Source organism: Saccharomyces eubayanus, chromosome II (genome assembly GCF_001298625.1).
Source record: "Saccharomyces eubayanus strain FM1318 chromosome II, whole genome shotgun sequence".
Lineage (NCBI taxonomy): Eukaryota > Fungi > Ascomycota > Saccharomycetes > Saccharomycetales > Saccharomycetaceae > Saccharomyces > Saccharomyces eubayanus.
This window is the reverse complement of record NC_030977.1, coordinates 460,275-479,468: the sequence shown is the minus strand read 5'-3', so window position 1 is coordinate 479,468 and position 19,194 is coordinate 460,275. Positions and strand designations below refer to the sequence as shown.

The following is a 19,194-nucleotide window of genomic DNA, read 5'->3' as shown; positions in this document are numbered from 1 at the left end:
CAATACGTCTCCAATTGCTTTGTTCTGGCTCAAAAACTTCCTTGTCATTGATATTTCACTAGACCTAAAGGAAAAAAATTTCTCTGTTTTTTTTTCTTGTGGGTGTTTTTTTCAAAGAAAAAAATATACGTCGATTTGCATCATTCCTACTGTTTTCTCGTAGGGAAAACTCGCAGACTGGAGCCTTCTCGTAATTTCAAGGCTTTTTTTTCTGATGTTTTTGAGCACAGTCATACGTGTAAAAATATATATATATATTTATTTATCTGTGCATTGGTTGAACTGTATGGATTTACCTTCCAGAATTTTTTCTTTACTTGAAGTTATGTCTATTATTTCCTGTTTTTGGTCTTTTCTTGTGTAACAGTATCCTTTGCTTATTTAGTGAATACCCCAATATTTCCTTTCTCCTTTTGCCGAAATAACAACAAGAGCATAAAAGATAAGAATCAAGGCAAAAGCCACCACAGTAACTTTATACCTGAAAACTGCCAACACATTGCAATAGCACATGACGATGACACACCAAAAGGATTTGAAAAGTGTCTTTACTACAAAGGATTTGGATTTCAAGCCTGCTGCAAAGCTCACTAAGAAGGACTTGAATGCAAGCGTCACCAAAGCAGAGTATGCTGTAAGAGGCGCTATCCCCACAAGGGCCGACGAACTAAAGGAGGAACTAAAAAGAAGCTCAAATTCGTTACCGTTCAATAACATCATAAACGCAAACATTGGTAATCCACAACAGCTAGACCAAAAGCCTTTGACTTTCACCAGACAAGTTTTGTCCATCCTGGAATATCCAGAGATTTTAAAAGTGGACCATGAAAAGTTAGCTTCTTTGAATTTGTTCGCCAAAGATGCTCTGAAAAGAGCTCAGCGCCTACTAGACGACATTGGTGGTTCCGTCGGAGCTTACTCGCATTCTCAAGGTGTGCCAGGGATAAGGCAAACGGTTGCCGATTTCATCACCGAGAGGGACGGCGGTGAGCCTGCTTTCCCAGAGGACATTTATCTGACCACAGGTGCCTCTGCTGCTGCAACCTCTCTGTTGTCTTTATTGTGTAAGGACTCTCAAACGGGGTTACTTCTTCCAATTCCTCAATATCCATTATACACTGCATCCGCATCCCTTTACAATGCGCAAGTATTACCATACTATTTGGACGAAGAAGCCGATTGGTCCACTGAGAGTGACGAAATTGAAAGAGTGGTGTTAGACGCTTTGAAAAAGGGCATTAAACCATCGGTGTTGATTGTTATCAACCCTGGTAACCCCACTGGCGCTGTTCTTTCTGAAAGCACCATTGCCAAGATCTGCTTGATTGCTGCGAAGTACGGCATTACAGTCATTTCGGATGAGGTCTATCAAGAAAATGTTTTTGGCGATGTCAAATTCCATTCAATGAAGAAGATCTTAAGGAAGTTACAAAACTTATATCCAGGGAAATTCGATAACGTTCAACTGGCTTCTTTACATTCCATTTCCAAAGGATTCATGGGTGAATGCGGTCAAAGGGGTGGTTACATGGAAATTGTGGGATTTTCTCAAGATATAAGAGATGCTCTTTTCAAGCTCATGTCCATATCCATTTGTTCTGTAGTTACTGGGCAAGCTGTAATTGATCTAATGGTCAAGCCTCCTCAACCTGGTGACGAGTCATATGACCAAGACCGTCAAGAAAGGCTGAAAATTTATAACGAAATGCTTACGAGAGCTAACTTATTGTATGAGACATTCAATGAATTAGAAGGTATTAAATGCCAAAAGCCCCAAGGTGCAATGTACCTTTTCCCAAAGCTTGTTTTGCCTGAAAAGGCCCTTCGTGAAAGTAAACGTCTCAACATCGAGCCAGATGTGCTTTATTGCACAGCACTATTGGAATCTACAGGTATTTGTACCGTCCCTGGTTCTGGGTTTGGGCAAAAATCCGGTACTTACCACGTGCGGACAACCTTTTTGCCACCAGGAACCCAATGGATTCAAGACTGGAGAGGATTTCATCAAGAGTTTTTCGACAAATATCGTGATTAAGGGATGAAGTGATTATTTTGGCTTTCAATTGTGTCGCATAAGCGGATGGAGGTAGGGTTTATTTTGTATTTATATTTTGCATCATTTTTTATCAAAGGAAAAGAAAAAAGGAAGAGTATTTATCGGCATTTATGTAATATTGTTTAAGGAAACAAATTTCTGTAGCATAAACTCAATCTATTATCTGCAGGGAACGGCCAGAGTTCTTGAATACTTTGCAAGCTTGTTTTTTATCAAGATCGGTGTGCGCACGCATATACGTGCTTTTTTAATTATGTAAATATTAAATATAAAAAATAGTGTTGAGATTTGTTTACTATTTTGTATACAACTGGCACTACTTTTATGTCATTTGATCTCTTTCGAGTCTTTCTGTCTATAGTTACATTCTGTTTCAGCTTATTCCAGATATTGTTACAATTCCATTGACAACCCAAAATCCCTTGTTATGTCACCATGACCCTGATTGCCTACCTTTTGTCTTTTTGTTGAAGGCGGTTCTTCAGTTTGATAATAAGATGTTTCTGGGCTTGTGATTTCTACGCTTCGATCCCCATGTGATTCTGTCTGCAGTGCTGCACCTGCTTTCTCGCTGTTGAGATTTCTTTCTTCAGACTCATCTCTTTCTTGCTTTGTATTCCCATCAAGATCAGTCGTCTCACTGGTTGATTCTATTCGTTCCTCTTCTAAATTGTGTGTGGTATTTTCTTCTGGAGTCAACGTGTTAGGTTCATATTCGCCTTCTGAAGAATCATGCGCAAGATCATCATATTCATCGATGTAATTTTGTTCCGTTAGATCAAACTGTTTTTGTACTTCTTCTTCAAAGTTATCATTTCCTATGTTAGCGTTATTAACATTTTCGTTATTATTACTACTCTCCCCTTCATTGACTAGTGCAAAAGTGTTTACATCCTCAAGGTAGATAAGACCTTTGCCACCGGCCATGGTAAACATGTTACGGGAATACGTGTTTTCTATAACCCTTTCCCTCTTAGTTTCAAATTTGGCATTATGTCCAGGAACTTCACTGAGCAATACTTGCGTAGGTTTGCGCTTCGTTCTCTTGTTCCTTCTTCTGTTGAATCTATAAGGGCCGTATCTCAAGCATTTACCCCAATCAGCTAGACACTCTTCCTTGTAACTATTCAAGGCATATTGAATACATAGTATACCACCCGTATGGAATCTTGCTGAACTTTTTAAGCCCAAACCGATTCGAAGACCGTATTTCGATGCAATTTCTTCACATATATCATAGAGATCATCTTTATCAAGAGTGCTTGAGGTGACAAAAATCGGGATTCTAGCAAATGACAAGAAAAGAGAAGCAACAACAGGGATTAAATGTTTGAATTTAGTGCTCTTTAATGGCAGTAACCACATAAAACTTGAACGATAGTCTCTACACAATAAAACATAGGGATATTTACCCTCAATTGCCTTTCCACCATAAGGTTCGAATACCTCGATATGAATCCTTTCCATTGGTAGTAATTTATCGTACATATCAGGACGTTTATATTCCTTCAATGGCTTAATTTTCCCCTTTTTATTACATTTTGAACAAAATTGCTGAACCCAATCAATGATTGCATGACTTGTATTAGCAAAATGCGAAAATAAAAACGAGTGCAGCGTCTTCCCTCTAAGGTGCTTATTCATCAGATGTGTCGCCATTACCATATCATATATATGTTTTGGTTCACAATATATTTTATCGTTATTTCGTCTATCTCTAACGTTTCCTTCAATATCAACATAGTATTGTCTCTCTAAAAATAGCAGCTTGTTTTCTGCCGCTACACCATCATATTTATCACTTATTTGTTGCAGAGTCTCTGCTGTTAATGATTTTGTCTTAATTAATTCATATATTTTTTGGGTTAATTGTCTTGTCAGAGATTCGAGAAAAATGGGTGTTTCCCTTTCTCCCCTTTCCAATAACTCCAAGTTCAAATATGAATCCACGTATTCTGTATACGATTCCCCCATTAATGGTAGTATCAGCAAACGATCTTTTAAAGATTCTCTCGATTCCCTTGGTGATGTTGTTTTTCTCCTCTGCGGAGATGATTTCCTTTTGGCTGATTCGGATGGTAATGATTGACCTTCGTCGTCAAACAAGGTGCCTTTATAACGCAACTTGGACATTTTATCGTTTCCTATATTCCCTTGTGGAGATGATCCTTTTGAATGCCTGAATCAAATAGTCAAGACACATTTATGCGATGAGGAATCATTTTGCAATTTTTTCTTCTTCCCACCTTACCGCGAAAAAGTGAAAAATAGATTCTTTCGTGTAAATAGTTCTGGTTGACGATTCATATAAAAAGAAAGCAGTAATCCTAGTCTAAGTAAACTTTGTTGTGTATATTTTAGTCCCATTCCGGTACTTTGTAAGAGCTGGTTTACGTTGTGGAAAAAGCTTACTCATATCGACGGACTACGACCCTTTGGTTAATAGTTAGCGGTAACGATACAAATCTGCACACCCAGACCACTAGCATAATAGAAAGTTGTAAAAGATGCAAGTAAGTTGGCTCTCGTTATTACACTAATGAATGTAAACAGCAATAAGAAACTCTAGAGGAAGATGGAATTAAAAATATCCTCTTCAGGAGCACTACCGTCAGAGAACAAATTGTTATCTCAAAATTCCCTGGAAGATTCCCAAGCAAAATTTTATGTTGGTGTAGATGTAGGAACAGGCTCTACGAGGGCGTGTATTATTAACCGCTTTGGTAAGATTTTGTCCTTGGCAGAAAAGCCCATCAAAAGGGAAGAATTAAGGTCGAACTTTATTACCCAATCTTCGAAAGAAATTTGGGATGCTGTTTGCCATTGTGTAAAAGTGGTTGTACAAGAATCAAAAGTTGATCCAAAAAACATTCATGGTATCGGCTTCGATGCGACATGTTCATTGGTAGTTGTATCGGCTACTGATTTGAAAGAAGTTGCCGTAGGGCCTGATTTCAGTAACAATGACCAGAATGTTATATTATGGATGGACCATAGAGCGATGAAAGAAACTGAGGAGATTAACTCCTCCGGGGATAAGTGTTTGAAATATGTCGGAGGGCAAATGTCTGTTGAAATGGATATGCCTAAAATCAAATGGTTGAAGAACAATTTAGAAACTGAAATATTTAAAGATTGTAAATTTTTTAACCTCCCAGATTACTTGACGTTCAAAGCTACTGGTAGAGAAAACAGGTCATTCTCTTCTGCCGTTTGTAAACAAGGGTTTTTACCAGCAGGTGTTGAAGGATCAAAGTCGGGCTGGTCTGAAGAATTTTTAAACTCAATTGGTCTTTCAGAACTTATAACAAATGATTTTGAAAGACTGGGCGGGTCGTTAAGAGATAAGAGAAACTTCTTGAGCGCCGGTGAATGCATTGGTTTCCTAGATGTAAAGTCAGCCTGCCAACTAGGTTTGACGCATGATTGCATAGTGGGTTCGGGAATCATTGATGCATACGCAGGCTGGGTTGGGACTGTAGCCGCCAAGCCAGGTTCTGCGATCCCAGGTCTTTCCGAAAATGAAGATCAGAAAAATGATTTCGATAGTGCTATTGGAAGGCTAGCTGCAGTTGCCGGTACGTCCACCTGTCATATTTTGTTGTCAAAAGACCCAATATTCGTTCATGGTGTTTGGGGACCTTACAGAGATGTTCTTGCAAGAAATTTTTGGACTGCCGAAGGAGGTCAAAGTTGTACAGGTGCTCTTTTAGCCCATGTGATAAAAACCCATCCAGCTTTTAGGGAACTGTCTCAATTGGCGGATGGAGCTAGTGTATCAATATTTGAATACTTGAACTCAATGCTGGAAACTTTGGTACAGAAACGCAATGAGAGGTCTGTTGTATCCCTAGCCAAACACTTCTTTTTTTACGGTGATTATCACGGTAATCGATCGCCTATAGCAGATCCAAATATGCGTGCTTGCATCATAGGGCAGTCTATGGATAACTCAGTTGAAGATTTGGCAGTAACCTATTTGGGTGCCTGTGAATTTATATCACAGCAGACAAGACAAATAATAGAAGCAATGTTGAAAAATGGTCATAGAATCGACACTATTTTTATGTCAGGTGGCCAATGTAGAAATGGGTTATTGATGAGATTACTAGCAGATTGCACTGGTCTACCGATAATGATTCCACGATATATTGACGCTGCAGTTGTATTTGGGTCTGCTATACTTGGAGCTGCTGCAAGCGAGGCCTTTGATCTGGCTAATGAAAAGACGACTTCTCAAACTAACAGGTCTTGTTTGTCCCAAAAAGAAAGTGTTTTCGATGGCTCATGTCAGTCAATTCAAAACTTACCAGAAGGAGGCCAAAATTCAAAAAATGATGTTTCACCTCTTTATCCAACACCAACTTATATTTCAAATACACCTGCAGCACTAAATAGCCATATCTCCCCAATAGTTGAACGACCATTACATGCCGTGTCCTCTGTTAAAAATGATAAGGATACTTCAGCTTCCACAGAAACAGGAGGGCTACAAAAGGAAAGGCGCAATCGTACAGATCTTCTATGGAAAGTTATGCAAGAATTAACTGGCGAAGCGAAAGTTGTCAATCCCAACAATAAAACACATCCCGATAGAATCCTTCTTGATACAAAGTACCAAATTTTCCTTGACATGGCTGAAAATCAGAGAAAATATAGAAGTATGGTAGATAGAGTGGAAGTTAATTTAGTAAACAAGTCAAAGTAGCCATTTGCCCAGCTGGAAGCTTGAGAAAATGGTCTGTAAAGAAGGCATATGAAGTACTTACATCTGTCTACTCATAAAATATAACGATAATTGTTTATAAAAACACTCTATAAAGTTTATACATAGATTTATATTCAGAAGTATTACATTTCTATACAAAAATGTTCATTCAATGAAATTGATGCTCGTCTTCGTAGGATTCTTTTCAGTCGGTGTCGGTGCCGAATCGACATCCTTTAAATTTAGCTGGCTTTTCAAATTACTCAAGATTAAACCGTTACCATGTAAAAAATCGATCTCTGAATACGTGTTTTCGATATCCTTTAAACACCAGGATACCTGTCTCCATTGTTTTTGTTCCGCCCATTTTTTGGCCGCTATCAACCTAAAGAAAGCAGCTTTACGTCTTCTTGTTAACCCTTCTGATAATATGTCTTCTTCTGTGAAATGACACGTATCATACTCGTCATCATTTCGGAGATCCTCAGTATTCTTAATGCTCTTTTTCATAACTCCAACTCTATGTTTAACTCTAGGATCGACTCTCAAATTGTAACAGTCACTGAGTCTTTCCCAAACCATTATTTGTGAGCAAGGCCCCAACTTACATTCATCTAGAATTGTTTCCAAATATTGAATAGCGTAAGGTGTAGAAGTCCACGTATCGCTTAAAGATAAAAACAACTCAGACGCCAAGATCATACAACGCGTCTCATATGAACGTACCGGTTCCACGACGCTTGAAGATGTCAGCTCTTTGCTATTACGGCGCTGCGTTTGAGAGCAATTTTCATATGTGGCCAAAGCTCTCTCAATTAGTGGATTTATATCATTTTTGATCATTTTCACTGTAACTATACTTTGTGCACCCATCAGCAATGATACTGCGCACCACTCAATGCACGAAGCCAAATATTTGGGAAACGCATCCAAATCATCCATAAGTGATTCATACGTAGAATAAGCAGTTTTGAAGTCGGATAACATCATAGACCAATCTGCTAATTTTCTCATTAAGAATTCAGAAGACGAAGATGCAAAATACTCGTTTCCTTGACTATCTCTCGTCAGAGAGTTGTGCTGGTGATTGCCATTGACAGGGGCTTTATTCATAAATTTTCTGAAAAATTTTGCACCATTAAACAACGATTTTCTTGGCTGTAAAATCGTCTCTTCCCAAAATGAAATTTTCCTCTTCATAAATGGTATCATTAAATCATAAACCAAATAATCAAGCATATCGTAGATTGTATTTATCAAAGGTAGTGAAAGTTTTGTTTGAGTTGGAGCCCGTAGAAAAAAGAGGATTTCTTCAAGCGATGACATAACTGGTTGATGCAATTGTATATTTGAGTTTTCAGCGCCAACGAAAGAATCCTTCCAGAGAGGCAATAAAATACTCTCCACAAACAGCTGCTTTTTAAGTTTTTTGGCCAAAGCCTGACACTTTTCAAACTCTTCTTGAGATTCGTCATTATAGCATAGTAAAAAAACTGGAAGCATTTCATTCGTATTCATGAAAATAGGAAAGTTTTCGGTATTGTGATTGAGATTTTTGAAATTCACTAAAAGATCCCTTGCGTCCTCATATACTTCTCCACGTGATATATCTAAAGCAATCAAAGAAAGAATCGGATGATTAAAGGTTTCGTAAGGCGATAAGTTATTTGTGGAGGAAATTGCTAACGAAAAAAAACTATGATAAATCGACTTTTTTAAAAGATCATGGGGGACTTCTTCATCAGTGTTCCTTGCTACTAATTTTAGATAGTTATCTAGAAATACTTCCAAAGAATGATAATTAAACAGCATGTCATTTGTATCTCTTGTTTCGATCAGATCCCCCAACGGTCTTGTAAACCTGACATATTGCGATTGGGTTGAATCTCTCTGAAAGAGACTGTTTGATCTACTGCGGTTTCCCCTTTTTAACACACCAGGCACTTCTAAATTTTGGTTTTTTGAAGACGACTTTATCGAGGCACTTGCATTTTCTTCATCCTGTTCAACCTTTCCTTCATTTGCTTGATCTCTATCAGAAACACATCCACCAAAGAATCGTAACAGCATGTACAGAGAGTCAACACTATATGCCTCTTGGATATGTTTGTCAAAAAGTGGGGTTGAAGTTACTGTTATCACTGGAGCTATGGCATTGGAAACTATTCTCTTCGCAATTTCTGGAGGCACCGTCTCTTTACTGTGATCCAAATGGAAAAGCAAATTCATATAGTGCTCATACGAAAAAACCATTGTTCCCCGGATTGGAGTCTCTAATAACTTGATATATAAGAAACGGCTGTTTGTATGGGGCTACTCAACTCAGTGCCTGTCCATTCATTATTCTTTCTGACTTGACTTTGCCCGAAGAAATAATACGAGCTTTTTATTTACGGTTGAATAAAGTAGTGCTGTTTGGAACCCTAACATATAATGAGAAAAAAGGTGGCCTTTTCGTTGGTACATATATTCAGCCAACATTCAGTCATGTGGAAGGGTATTTGGTTGGCTCTTCTTTTATACATAGCTTTAGCTAAGGCGTTCTCTTTACCTGGTGTATCCCCTACCACATATCATGCTAACGATGAAATCCCACTTCTGGTTAATCGTTTGACCCCATCAATTTACTTTCAGCATAAAGATGAGAATGGTAAGGATGTTTCAAGTGATAAAGAGCATTTTCTTTATTCCTATGATTACTATAATGAAAAATTTCATTTTTGTAAACCAGAGCATGTTGAGAAACAGCCTGAGTCGCTAGGTTCAGTCATATTTGGTGATAGAATTTACAATTCTCCGTTCCAATTGAAGATGCTAGAGGATAAAGAATGTGTCGCTCTTTGTAAAAATACAATTCCAGGGGAAGATGCCAAGTTCATTAATACGTTGATTAAAAATGGGTTTTTCCAAAACTGGCTCGTTGATGGATTGCCAGCAGCAAGGAACGTTTACGATAGCAGAACAAAGACAAATTATTACGGCACGGGATTCAATTTGGGCTTTACAGATGTCAAACAAACTGTCGGCGGTAAAATAATCCCTAGTACAATGGAAGAATTGGATTCAGAGGACTCCGAAACAGGCGCTACATTAGATGCCAGAGAGCCTAAAAACATAAAGCCTCATCTGGTTCAAACTATAGAATTACCATATTTCGTCAATCATTTTGACATTCAAGTGGAGTATCATGATCGTAGCAACGGCAATTACCGTGTTGTCGGCGTTACTGTGAACCCTGTATCCATTGAAAGATCCTCACCCGGCACCTGTTCTACAACAGGTGAGTCTTTAACGCTAATCGAAGATAAAGATAATGACGTGTATTTTACCTACTCCGTCAAATTCATTGCTTCTGATACAGTTTGGGCTACAAGATGGGACAAGTATCTACATATTTATGATCCGCAAATTCAATGGTTTTCTTTAATTAATTTCTCCATCATCGTCATTTTACTATCATCTGTGGTTATTCATTCTATACTTCGGGCTGTGAAGAGTGATTTTGCCCGTTATAACGAACTTCACCTAGATAATGAATTTCATGAGGATACTGGTTGGAAATTAGGTCATGGTGATGTATTTAGAACACCATCTAAATCAATGGTGTTATCTGTGCTCGTGGGTTCAGGTATTCAATTATTTCTGATGATCATATGTAGCATTTTCTTTGCTGCATTAGGCCTCGTATCACCAGCTTCAAGAGGCTCTTTGCCAACCGTGATGTTTGTTCTTTACGCATTATTCGGCTTTGTAGGTTCTTATACTTCCATGGGTGTCTATAAGTTTTTCCATGGACCTTATTGGAAGGCTAATTTGATAATTACACCAATCCTGCTTCCTGGCGCAATTTTTCTATTAATAGTAGCAATGAACTTCTTCTTATTATCTGCGCAGTCCTCGGGTGTGATCCCAGCAAGAACGCTGTTTTTCATAATCTTCCTATGGTTTTCGGTGTCTATTCCATTGTCGTTTGCTGGTTCATATATTGCCTACAAAAAGTGTAACTGGGATGAACATCCAACAAAAACAAACCAGATTGCTCGACAAAGTCCATTTCAGCCTTGGTACTTAAGGACAACACAGGCAACCCTTATTGCAGGCATTTTCTCTTTTGGTTCAATAGCCGTTGAATTATATTTCATTTACTCCAGTTTATGGTTCAACAAGATTTTTTGTATGTTTGGTTTTCTACTCTTTTCATTTTTGTTGCTGACTTTAACAACCTCATTGGTAACTATTTTCATTACGTATCATTCATTATGTTTGGAAAATTGGTTGTGGCAGTGGAGGAGTTTTATTATTGGTGGTTTGGGATGTTCAGTTTATATGTTCATCCATGCAATATTATTTACAAAATTCAAACTCGGTGGATTCGTCACAATCATACTGTATGTTGGATATTCATTTATGATATCTGTGCTATGTTGCGTTGTCACAGGGGCGATCGGCTTTTTCAGTAGCATGATATTCATTAGAAAGATTTATTCTAGAGTTAAAGTCGAGTGACATGGTTACTCGGCCTTGCAAAAATAAAACAAAACAAATACGGAGCAGTCAAATTTACAGTATGGATACTCTAGAAATATCTAGATTTTATGTAGCATGACTGGCTCTATGACAAACTGCATTGCAAATTGTTTGTGTTTCCCTAGTGACATAAAAGTACGGCGAGCATCAACCACAATTGTTTCCTGTCGATTAAGGTTCCACTAAATAAAGGATAGTTTGGTAATTCAACTTAGAATTAACCTTGTTTGCTTCGGTCTAAACGTAGGAAAGTGAAATTGACGACAATAATTGTTGATTTTTGCTTAATCAGGGATGATCACAACAGCACCAATTCTGATTTATTCATATAAACAATATGTCAAATGGAATCTGATTTGTTCTAGGTGATACGTTACACCGGACTAAAGAAAAACATCTAGTTCAATTCTTATCTTTGATAATATTATATTTAACAAAAATTTAACCTCAAGATTTATCATCAAATCTTACAGGTCTACCAATATGTTGGAACAAGATTAACTATTGTCCATTTATTACTATTATATACGGTGTTAAAAGATGACAYAAATTAMAARACCAGTAAGTTAAGATTCAAAGTGTCGTCGAAATTAATGGAAGCTGACGCGGAAGGATTGATATTGTAATAGGAACAATGAATGACAACATATAAAAAGAGGAACAGAATCATTTATAATATTAGGCAAAACTACTGATTCCTTTTTGTGGATTCCTAAATCCACGAGAAGAAATTCTAGCATAATCTATATACGTAACAATATAACATTAAAAAACAATGGAATCCCAAAGATCATCATACAATTTTAGTGGTTATTACAATACAATTGACATGTAGGATTCATAAGCATTTTTAACTCGAGGTTAATAGTGTAGATATATTTTATTCTTTAACAAAAATAATAACACAAAAACAAGGTCTCTTGGCCCAGTTGGTTAAGGCACCGTGCTAATAACGCGGGGATCAGCGGTTCGATCCCGCTAGAGACCATATTTTTTAGTTTGTATCCTTTTTGTTTCGCGAGACAAATATAACTTGTAAAACCTTTATAATGGAAAGTATACAACAGTGTATGGAAACTGATTATCTTTATTTGCCATATACAAGTAAAAAACAATTATGTGCTCATTTCATTCCGGTCCTAAAGTAAAAGTCAAACCAATCCGGAGCAATACGAAGATTATTTTGAAACTCGTCTTTTCCAACTCCTACAACGTTTTCCTCTTTAGCATGCAAGATTGTTTGCGCGTATATAGAAGCGCCACGCCAGTAATCATCAGATAACCGAATACTAGATTCATCCATGTGCTTCTTGAACAAATCTTTCACCACTGTCTTGTATTTTTCTTCGACGTTTACTACAATGATGTTTTCCCTTAAAGGCTTCCTTAAGTCAATAGGAAGTGAATTTACGATGCATTTTGCAAGATTTATAACAGGAACTTCATCGTCTTCATAAAATTTTGGGTCATATTCTTTTGTAAAGAACGCTGTTGCGTACGGGCTGCCGGAGGGAGTATCAGCCAGTAAATGTCGCCTTTTATTCCCTTTTGAATACCTAATGTACTTTTGCAGAGGTCGAAGGTCAAAGATGGGCACACATGTAGTAGAATTTGTACCTACGTCTATGACTAATGCATTCGTAACATCATATGATAGACAATACATGAGGACTCTGGGGATGAAAGACACATAAGCGCATCCTAGCTCTTCTAATATAATGCCACAAAAAATTCTCTTTTCTGCTACGGAAATAAATATATCCTCCAGTACTAAAACGTGTATTTCCTCCTTTTTCAAGTAGTCGTTTGTTCGAAAATAACTTTCGAATATCTTTCTTAGTTCTTGTTCATTCTCCTTATCAATAGTCTCTCTTTTCCAAGCAGTAATTTCTTGTGGGCGTGTAAGATCGCTCCTTCCAATCTCAATCGTTCCGGCTCCTAAGTAAGCTATCACAGTGCTATCAGGCATTTCAGCCTCAGAGCATTCTTGAACAGAATTTCTTTTCCCTGTGTTCGATATTTCAACTTTTTGTTGTAAATTCCGGGAACTGTGCAAGTTCGGATAAGTAAACTCTAACAAAAAATGAACCATTTTCAAATATTCGCGTCTTATTAAGGAGTCGACAGTAAATATTATTGTTTACACAGACCATTTTCATATCGGAACCTACCAAGAACATTCTGTAACATATCATGGGTGCTGTAATTTCTCTGCCTGTGAGTATGGCTGGATCATTTGTGGCGTCCTGTTTTGGAGGCTGCTGCTCTAATTTAGTCTCAAAAACTGCGTCGTCATTAGGATCTTCCTCCCTGGGGACAAGACTTTTATATGCCGTTTGGCTTCTAGTGAACTCATTGATATCGTGGATATCGTACTCTGCGAACAAATCTATACTCTGGCCGGGCAAGACATGTACTGGTACTGGAGAATGTGGGTTTTTCACTGTCCATAGGTTAAATTTTGCGTTAGGATGCTTACATTTGATACTAGCGTCTGCTTTAACGGGTGTGAAGTCAACTAACGATGTGAGGGCAGCATTCCAAAATTCATGGTGGAGCTTAAAATTTATATTGTATTTATGCCTCATTGTTCTATCGTTTGTTATCCCAAATGATTTTTATATTTTTTTTTCCAAATGGGTATCGGTTCCTAGTGGGGCAATTTTCATCCTAGTTGGGCTTATATTATTAGTAGACTTTGCTCATGAATGGGCCGAAACGTGTATTAGTCACGTTGAGTCAGAAGACGAAGATTCTTCATTTTGGCAACGATTTTTGGTTCTGGGAACAACTTCTATGTACACTGCATCGATTATAATGACTGTGGTCATGTACATCATGTTCTGCCACCAACAGTGCAATATGAATCAAACAGCGGTAACTGTAAACTTAATTTTAACTGTTTTAACGCTTGTCCTATCTGTGAATCCTAAGATTCAAGAAGCTAACCCTAAAAGCGGGTTGGCTCAAAGCAGTATGGTGTCTGTTTACTGTACCTACTTGACAATGAGTGCCATGTCTTCTGAACCAGATGACAAGATGTGTAACCCGTTAGTTAGATCCAGCGGAACCCGTAAGTTTAGTATTATTCTGGGCTCGTTATTTACTTTTGTTGCGATCGCCTATACAACAACAAGAGCTGCTGCTAATAGTGCTTTCCAAGGTACCAATACCAATGGCGCAATATATCTCGGGGATGATATCGAATACGAAGGGCTAGGCGGACAGACAAGAAACCAATTGAGATATGAGGCTATCAAGCAAGCCGTAGAGGAAGGATCTTTACCAGAGAGTGCCCTATATGACACAACTTGGTTGGGAACACCTTCTTTGACTGATGGTGCTACAGAGAACCAAAATGATGATGAAAGAACCGGGACCAAGTACAACTACACTTTGTTCCATATTATATTCTTTTTGGCCACGCAGTGGATTGCAATTTTGTTAACAATCAATGTGACTCAGGATGATGTAGGAGATTTTATACCGGTCGGAAGAACATACTTTTATTCTTGGGTCAAAATCGTTAGTGCATGGATATGTTATGCGCTTTACGGCTGGACAGTAGTAGCGCCAGCGATTATGCCCGACAGGTTTGATTATGAGAACTATTACTAAACAGACATTGACGCGTAGAACTCTTTTTTGTAATTTATAACTCTCGAAGGAAGTGTTTGAGAAATTCTTTTAACAAAAACAAATGCTTTCTATATAAAATGTAAGCACTTAACCTCTTTCGAAAGTATGCATTCCTTTTAAGAACTTTTCGATTTACTTATTAATTTTTGGAGTAGTAGTATTTCTTTATAAAAAACCAGATCATTTGAATCGTATCGTTGACAGGGAGCAGTTATCCTTCGGGACTTTTTATATACTGCTGCAAGCTACTTTTATTTCATAGGGACTGATTTCTTCGTTTACAATGTTAAACTTCTTTTTATTTTTTGCAGAGTTCGGAGTTTGCATGCGCCGTGCCTCAAAATAATAGAAAAAACTATTGTGGAAAAATTGATATACAGGGTAGAAGTTTAAGGAAAACAAAGCAACTATAGCAAGAGTCACAAAGGAAAAAATTTTCAATCCGGAGAATGACAGCCAAGATGGACCATCTTCTTAGCGTTGTTGAAGACGACGTGAAGTATGCGCAGAGACTGAGCAGTTTTAGCTCACCACAAAATGCCAGTGTCAAAGTGTTCACTATTCCTCGACACTCCTTCACGGCCTTTAGGTTGTCTTATATTTCCCCAGTAGAGCTTTCTGAGTGCTCAAAGGTGACTTTATTGGGCGGTATTCCAAAACAATGGTACGCCGACCAAAATAATCAGTTGTGGAAACTTATAACTAAATTTCCACTTCGAAGGGTTAGGAAGCAATCCCGAATGCTGAGAAGATACGGCTATAAAACGATATATAAAAAAAATGCGGAGAAAATCCCTTCTGCCTCACATTTAAGAAGGCATTTTACGTGGTCATATGAAGGCAATACATCAACCTGTGATAGTTATTATCTTAGTGACCCAACCGCAGAGAGAGATAGGGCTAGTTCGAGCCCTGTAAAAGCTAGTGAGTGTAAAATGGTTCCTCCCAGAAGGAGCCAAAGCTCCTCAGATAAGGCACCAATGCGAGAAGATCTATCGAAAGTTACGTGTGCACAAGGCCCGGGGAACAACGATTCAAAGGCTTTACTGTTGAATGAGACGGCACAGCATGGGATAACCAAGTCGATTCCAGAAAAGAAGGATTACAAAGGAATGACTAGAAAATCTATGCTGGGGTTCTCAACTCTGAATCAAGGCGACGAACAGCATAGAGAAAGCCCGCCTAGAGAAGACAATTCAGAATCGAACGAAAGAGCGATTTGCTCCTCAGTAGAGAGGTTTAGGGTCACAGGTATCGACGATAACAGGGAACCTTCTGAAGACACTTTAAGATACTCTGGTCATAGTATAAATGCAGCTACAAATCGGCTAAATCCGAATAAAAAAAGTTTCTTTGATGAGGTAGAGCATTTTAGTCATTTGGATGACTTGAGTGATGACGTTTCAACTACTCAGGCCATCGATAATCTGCCATTAAACCAGAGTGAGAAAGTAGCTCTTGATGCGCTACAAACTATAGAAAAGAAGGCTCTCTCGATAGAGAAAACTCCTCGGAATTATGGCAATTATTTCGATGATGGGCGGAAGACTTCCATTGTTTTCCAAAGCACGAAAAGAAAAATAGGTGAAGAAATTGGCAGAGCGGACTCAAGCAAGTTTCCATTTTTTAGTGTCTTGCCCCCCTATCCAACTCAATTGACACTGGAAGAGAACGTTATACATGATAGATTAGCTTCTAAGCATTCCCGTCATATAAGAAAGCGTGTCTATTATGCTAGAAACAAAACTAGCTGCAAGCTCAAAGACAGTGTTGGAGCTGTTTTGGGCGCAACAAATTCCCTTACAGCAACTGTTCGAAAAAGCTCTGGCCAGATTCTCAAAAAAGAAAAAATGCTGGTATTGGTAAAAGAGGCCATACAAAATAAGGTACCACTTCCTAACTTCACAGAAAACGAATGTTTCGATACAAGAGTCAGTGAACGGTGGAAGGAATATATTGTCATTGCAAGGTCAACAGGAAGGTATGATCCCCCTATTGTTTTACAGTTTTACCGTCATCGCCATATTCCAGAAATTGAAGATATTAGCCATGTAGATCAAAAATATCATCGTAACCCATTGGATTTTTTTCTCACAAGAAACTGCATCGTGCAATTTTATAGCTCACTCGATAAGACAATATCCATTCAAAAGCCCGATGAACGGTTAGGTGGATTCGTAGACGAAAACATCGAAAGTCAGGAGGGACTAAAGCACTTTTCCCCCATTAAGATCTTTATTTTAAGATGTAACAGTATACGCTCATCTGGTTTGTGGTATAAGTTTTTTCTTGATACTTTGAATCGTCAATTATTCACACCAACCATCAATTTGAGAATCCCACAAACTGAAATCTCAATCAAAATTAATCTGAATGAAGAATCATTCCAAAAATTACGAGCCTTAGGAAAACAAGAACAAGATAAACTAAAACTCTGTTTTCTCGAGAAAGGTTATAGAATTTTTCAACATCCTATTTTGCGATTTTTCACGGTTGCTATCTTAGAAAAGTTAAAATTGGCACGATATGATTCTTTGATTAAAAAATGGGATGTAGAAAATGCTATACTGGGATGTGCTTTGAAGAGATATGATAGATTGGAATGGATTCCATGTGATGGAGACTCCCTAATGACAGGAATATATGCATTTTGTCAGTCTCATTTGATTCAGTACAGGCCAATAACAAATTATTCAAGGGAAACAACATCTACAACCGGAGATATTTTGGAAGAAGTTTCACCGATCGAAGGCTTTTTGATTAGATTGACAGACAAATATGGATCTCTGAGAACAAAATTTGGTAAGTTTATCATTACGACATCTTACTTTTTTACGTGCGATAATTTACTGTTTTCGATGAAGGCGTATAGGGCAACTCCCCCGCTACCTATAGATGCGATGATTGATGAAGATAGTACGGAAAAGGAAAAAGAAGAGGTTTGGAAACAGTGGAAAACACTTCCAGAAGCTTACAACCAACAACCCTATCCCTTAACCTCGGATAGCCACATAGAATGGATGAATTGCCAAACTACGCAAGATGAATATGACTCTAGGGATTTTTATGCGTTTCACTGCTTTCATAGAAGGATTGACCAAATGCTCAAAACAGACACTATGATTGATTTGTCAGAAGTAAAAGACATATACCAAGGAACAACTGATGACTGCGAAGGTGATAAAATAAAATACGGTGTTTACAAAGAAGCAAGTGAGCTTTTTTGGCACAAAAGCTACAGTGCCGAAGATGTTTCCCGATCTGTTATAAATATTGAAACCTCAAACGGTCTCCTATTGAAGCTTCTTGCTTCATCAGCAACAGTTGCAGAACAATGGGTCACGCAATTGAAAAAGATGTCACATTACTGGAAAAGCAAACAGAGAGAAGATATAAATAGGCTGCTAAGAATAAGACGTTCCAATGCCAATCTTTTAATGCTTAATGGAGAGGAGGAAACGAGAATTGGTGAGAATACATTACGCTGGATTATTGAAAACGGCCGTGCAGATGAACATACTTTTAATGCTAACGGAATATCGCTAAGTAGGCCTCTGATTCAAAAGGGGCCTTTATATCAAAAACCACACAAACATGCTGTTTTTTCAAAATATTACGTAGTTTTGATATCTGGTTTTATCATTTTGTTTCATTGCTTTCATAGGTCAACTACGGGTTTTGCCAAGGAGGTTCTGGAATATGCTCATTACATGACTATTCCAATTGATGATTGTTATCTATACTCGGGAACTACAACCGAGTTGGATCTTTTGAAAAGAGATCGTACTTTTGATGAAATTAATTTAGGATCTCATACCCTGCCTCGAGTTTATGGAGACGGATGGAGATCGGTGGAAGACGAAAGTTCACGATGCTTTACACTTTGGTTTGGAACAAGACGTGCTATTTCCAGCAATCCCTCGCCAAAGAAAGAGAAGGAAAAGGAATACTCAAAGTTTTCGGGTGGACAACATAACTTTGTTGATCCACCTTCGGCTCTAGAAATCGATCTGGACTACTCCGAGAGGCTAAATATTACAGATAGGATTCATTACATCAAAAAGTTGGGTGTAAGCGGGAAATCGATGGTCTTCATGGCAAGGTCAAGGCAAGAAAGAGATATTTGGGTAATGTCCATATATGATGAACTTGAAAGGCTGAGGAGAACAGCTTCCTTTTCGAACGAGTGAAATCAGGTTGATCTTACATAGCTAGAGAAATTACATATGGGTGCTTCCTCGATCTCCTGTTGCATCGAATTTAG

General features: G+C 38.0%; 7 protein-coding genes and 1 non-coding gene across 8 annotated transcripts; 5 read left to right on the top strand and 3 right to left on the bottom strand.

Moving 5' to 3' along the window:
- Positions 1-511: 511 nt before the first annotated feature.
- ALT2 (alanine transaminase ALT2) lies at positions 512-2,035 on the top strand (the record flags this gene model as incomplete). The annotated part of the gene is made up of 1 exon (XM_018363547.1): positions 512-2,035. One exon carries the CDS (start codon positions 512-514, stop codon positions 2,033-2,035), a length of 1,524 nt encoding a protein of 507 aa, XP_018223676.1.
- A 414-nt stretch (positions 2,036-2,449) lies between these two features.
- On the bottom strand, positions 2,450-4,189 carry FOB1 (replication fork barrier binding protein FOB1; the record flags this gene model as incomplete). The annotated part of the gene is made up of 1 exon (XM_018363546.1): positions 2,450-4,189. The coding sequence occupies one exon, from the start codon at positions 4,187-4,189 to the stop codon at positions 2,450-2,452; it is 1,740 nt and encodes a 579-aa protein (XP_018223675.1).
- Positions 4,190-6,929: 2,740 nt separating this feature from the next.
- On the bottom strand, positions 6,930-9,017 carry TRS85 (Trs85p; the record flags this gene model as incomplete). Its single annotated transcript, XM_018363545.1, has 1 exon — positions 6,930-9,017. One exon carries the CDS (start codon positions 9,015-9,017, stop codon positions 6,930-6,932), a length of 2,088 nt encoding a protein of 695 aa, XP_018223674.1.
- A 180-nt stretch (positions 9,018-9,197) lies between these two features.
- On the top strand, positions 9,198-11,270 carry TMN2 (Tmn2p; the record flags this gene model as incomplete). Its single annotated transcript, XM_018363544.1, has 1 exon — positions 9,198-11,270. One exon carries the CDS (start codon positions 9,198-9,200, stop codon positions 11,268-11,270), a length of 2,073 nt encoding a protein of 690 aa, XP_018223673.1.
- Positions 11,271-12,205: 935 nt separating this feature from the next.
- Positions 12,206-12,279, top strand: DI49_0302. Its single transcript has one exon. It is a non-coding gene; the product is annotated as a tRNA-Ile (tRNA).
- Positions 12,280-12,414: 135 nt separating this feature from the next.
- Positions 12,415-13,383, bottom strand: ARP10 (Arp10p; the record flags this gene model as incomplete). Its single annotated transcript, XM_018363543.1, has 1 exon — positions 12,415-13,383. One exon carries the CDS (start codon positions 13,381-13,383, stop codon positions 12,415-12,417), a length of 969 nt encoding a protein of 322 aa, XP_018223672.1.
- A 101-nt stretch (positions 13,384-13,484) lies between these two features.
- On the top strand, positions 13,485-14,909 carry TMS1 (Tms1p; the record flags this gene model as incomplete). The annotated part of the gene is made up of 1 exon (XM_018363542.1): positions 13,485-14,909. One exon carries the CDS (start codon positions 13,485-13,487, stop codon positions 14,907-14,909), a length of 1,425 nt encoding a protein of 474 aa, XP_018223671.1.
- Positions 14,910-15,379: 470 nt separating this feature from the next.
- On the top strand, positions 15,380-19,120 carry SPO71 (Spo71p; the record flags this gene model as incomplete). The annotated part of the gene is made up of 1 exon (XM_018363541.1): positions 15,380-19,120. The coding sequence occupies one exon, from the start codon at positions 15,380-15,382 to the stop codon at positions 19,118-19,120; it is 3,741 nt and encodes a 1,246-aa protein (XP_018223670.1).
- Positions 19,121-19,194: the final 74 nt, after the last annotated feature.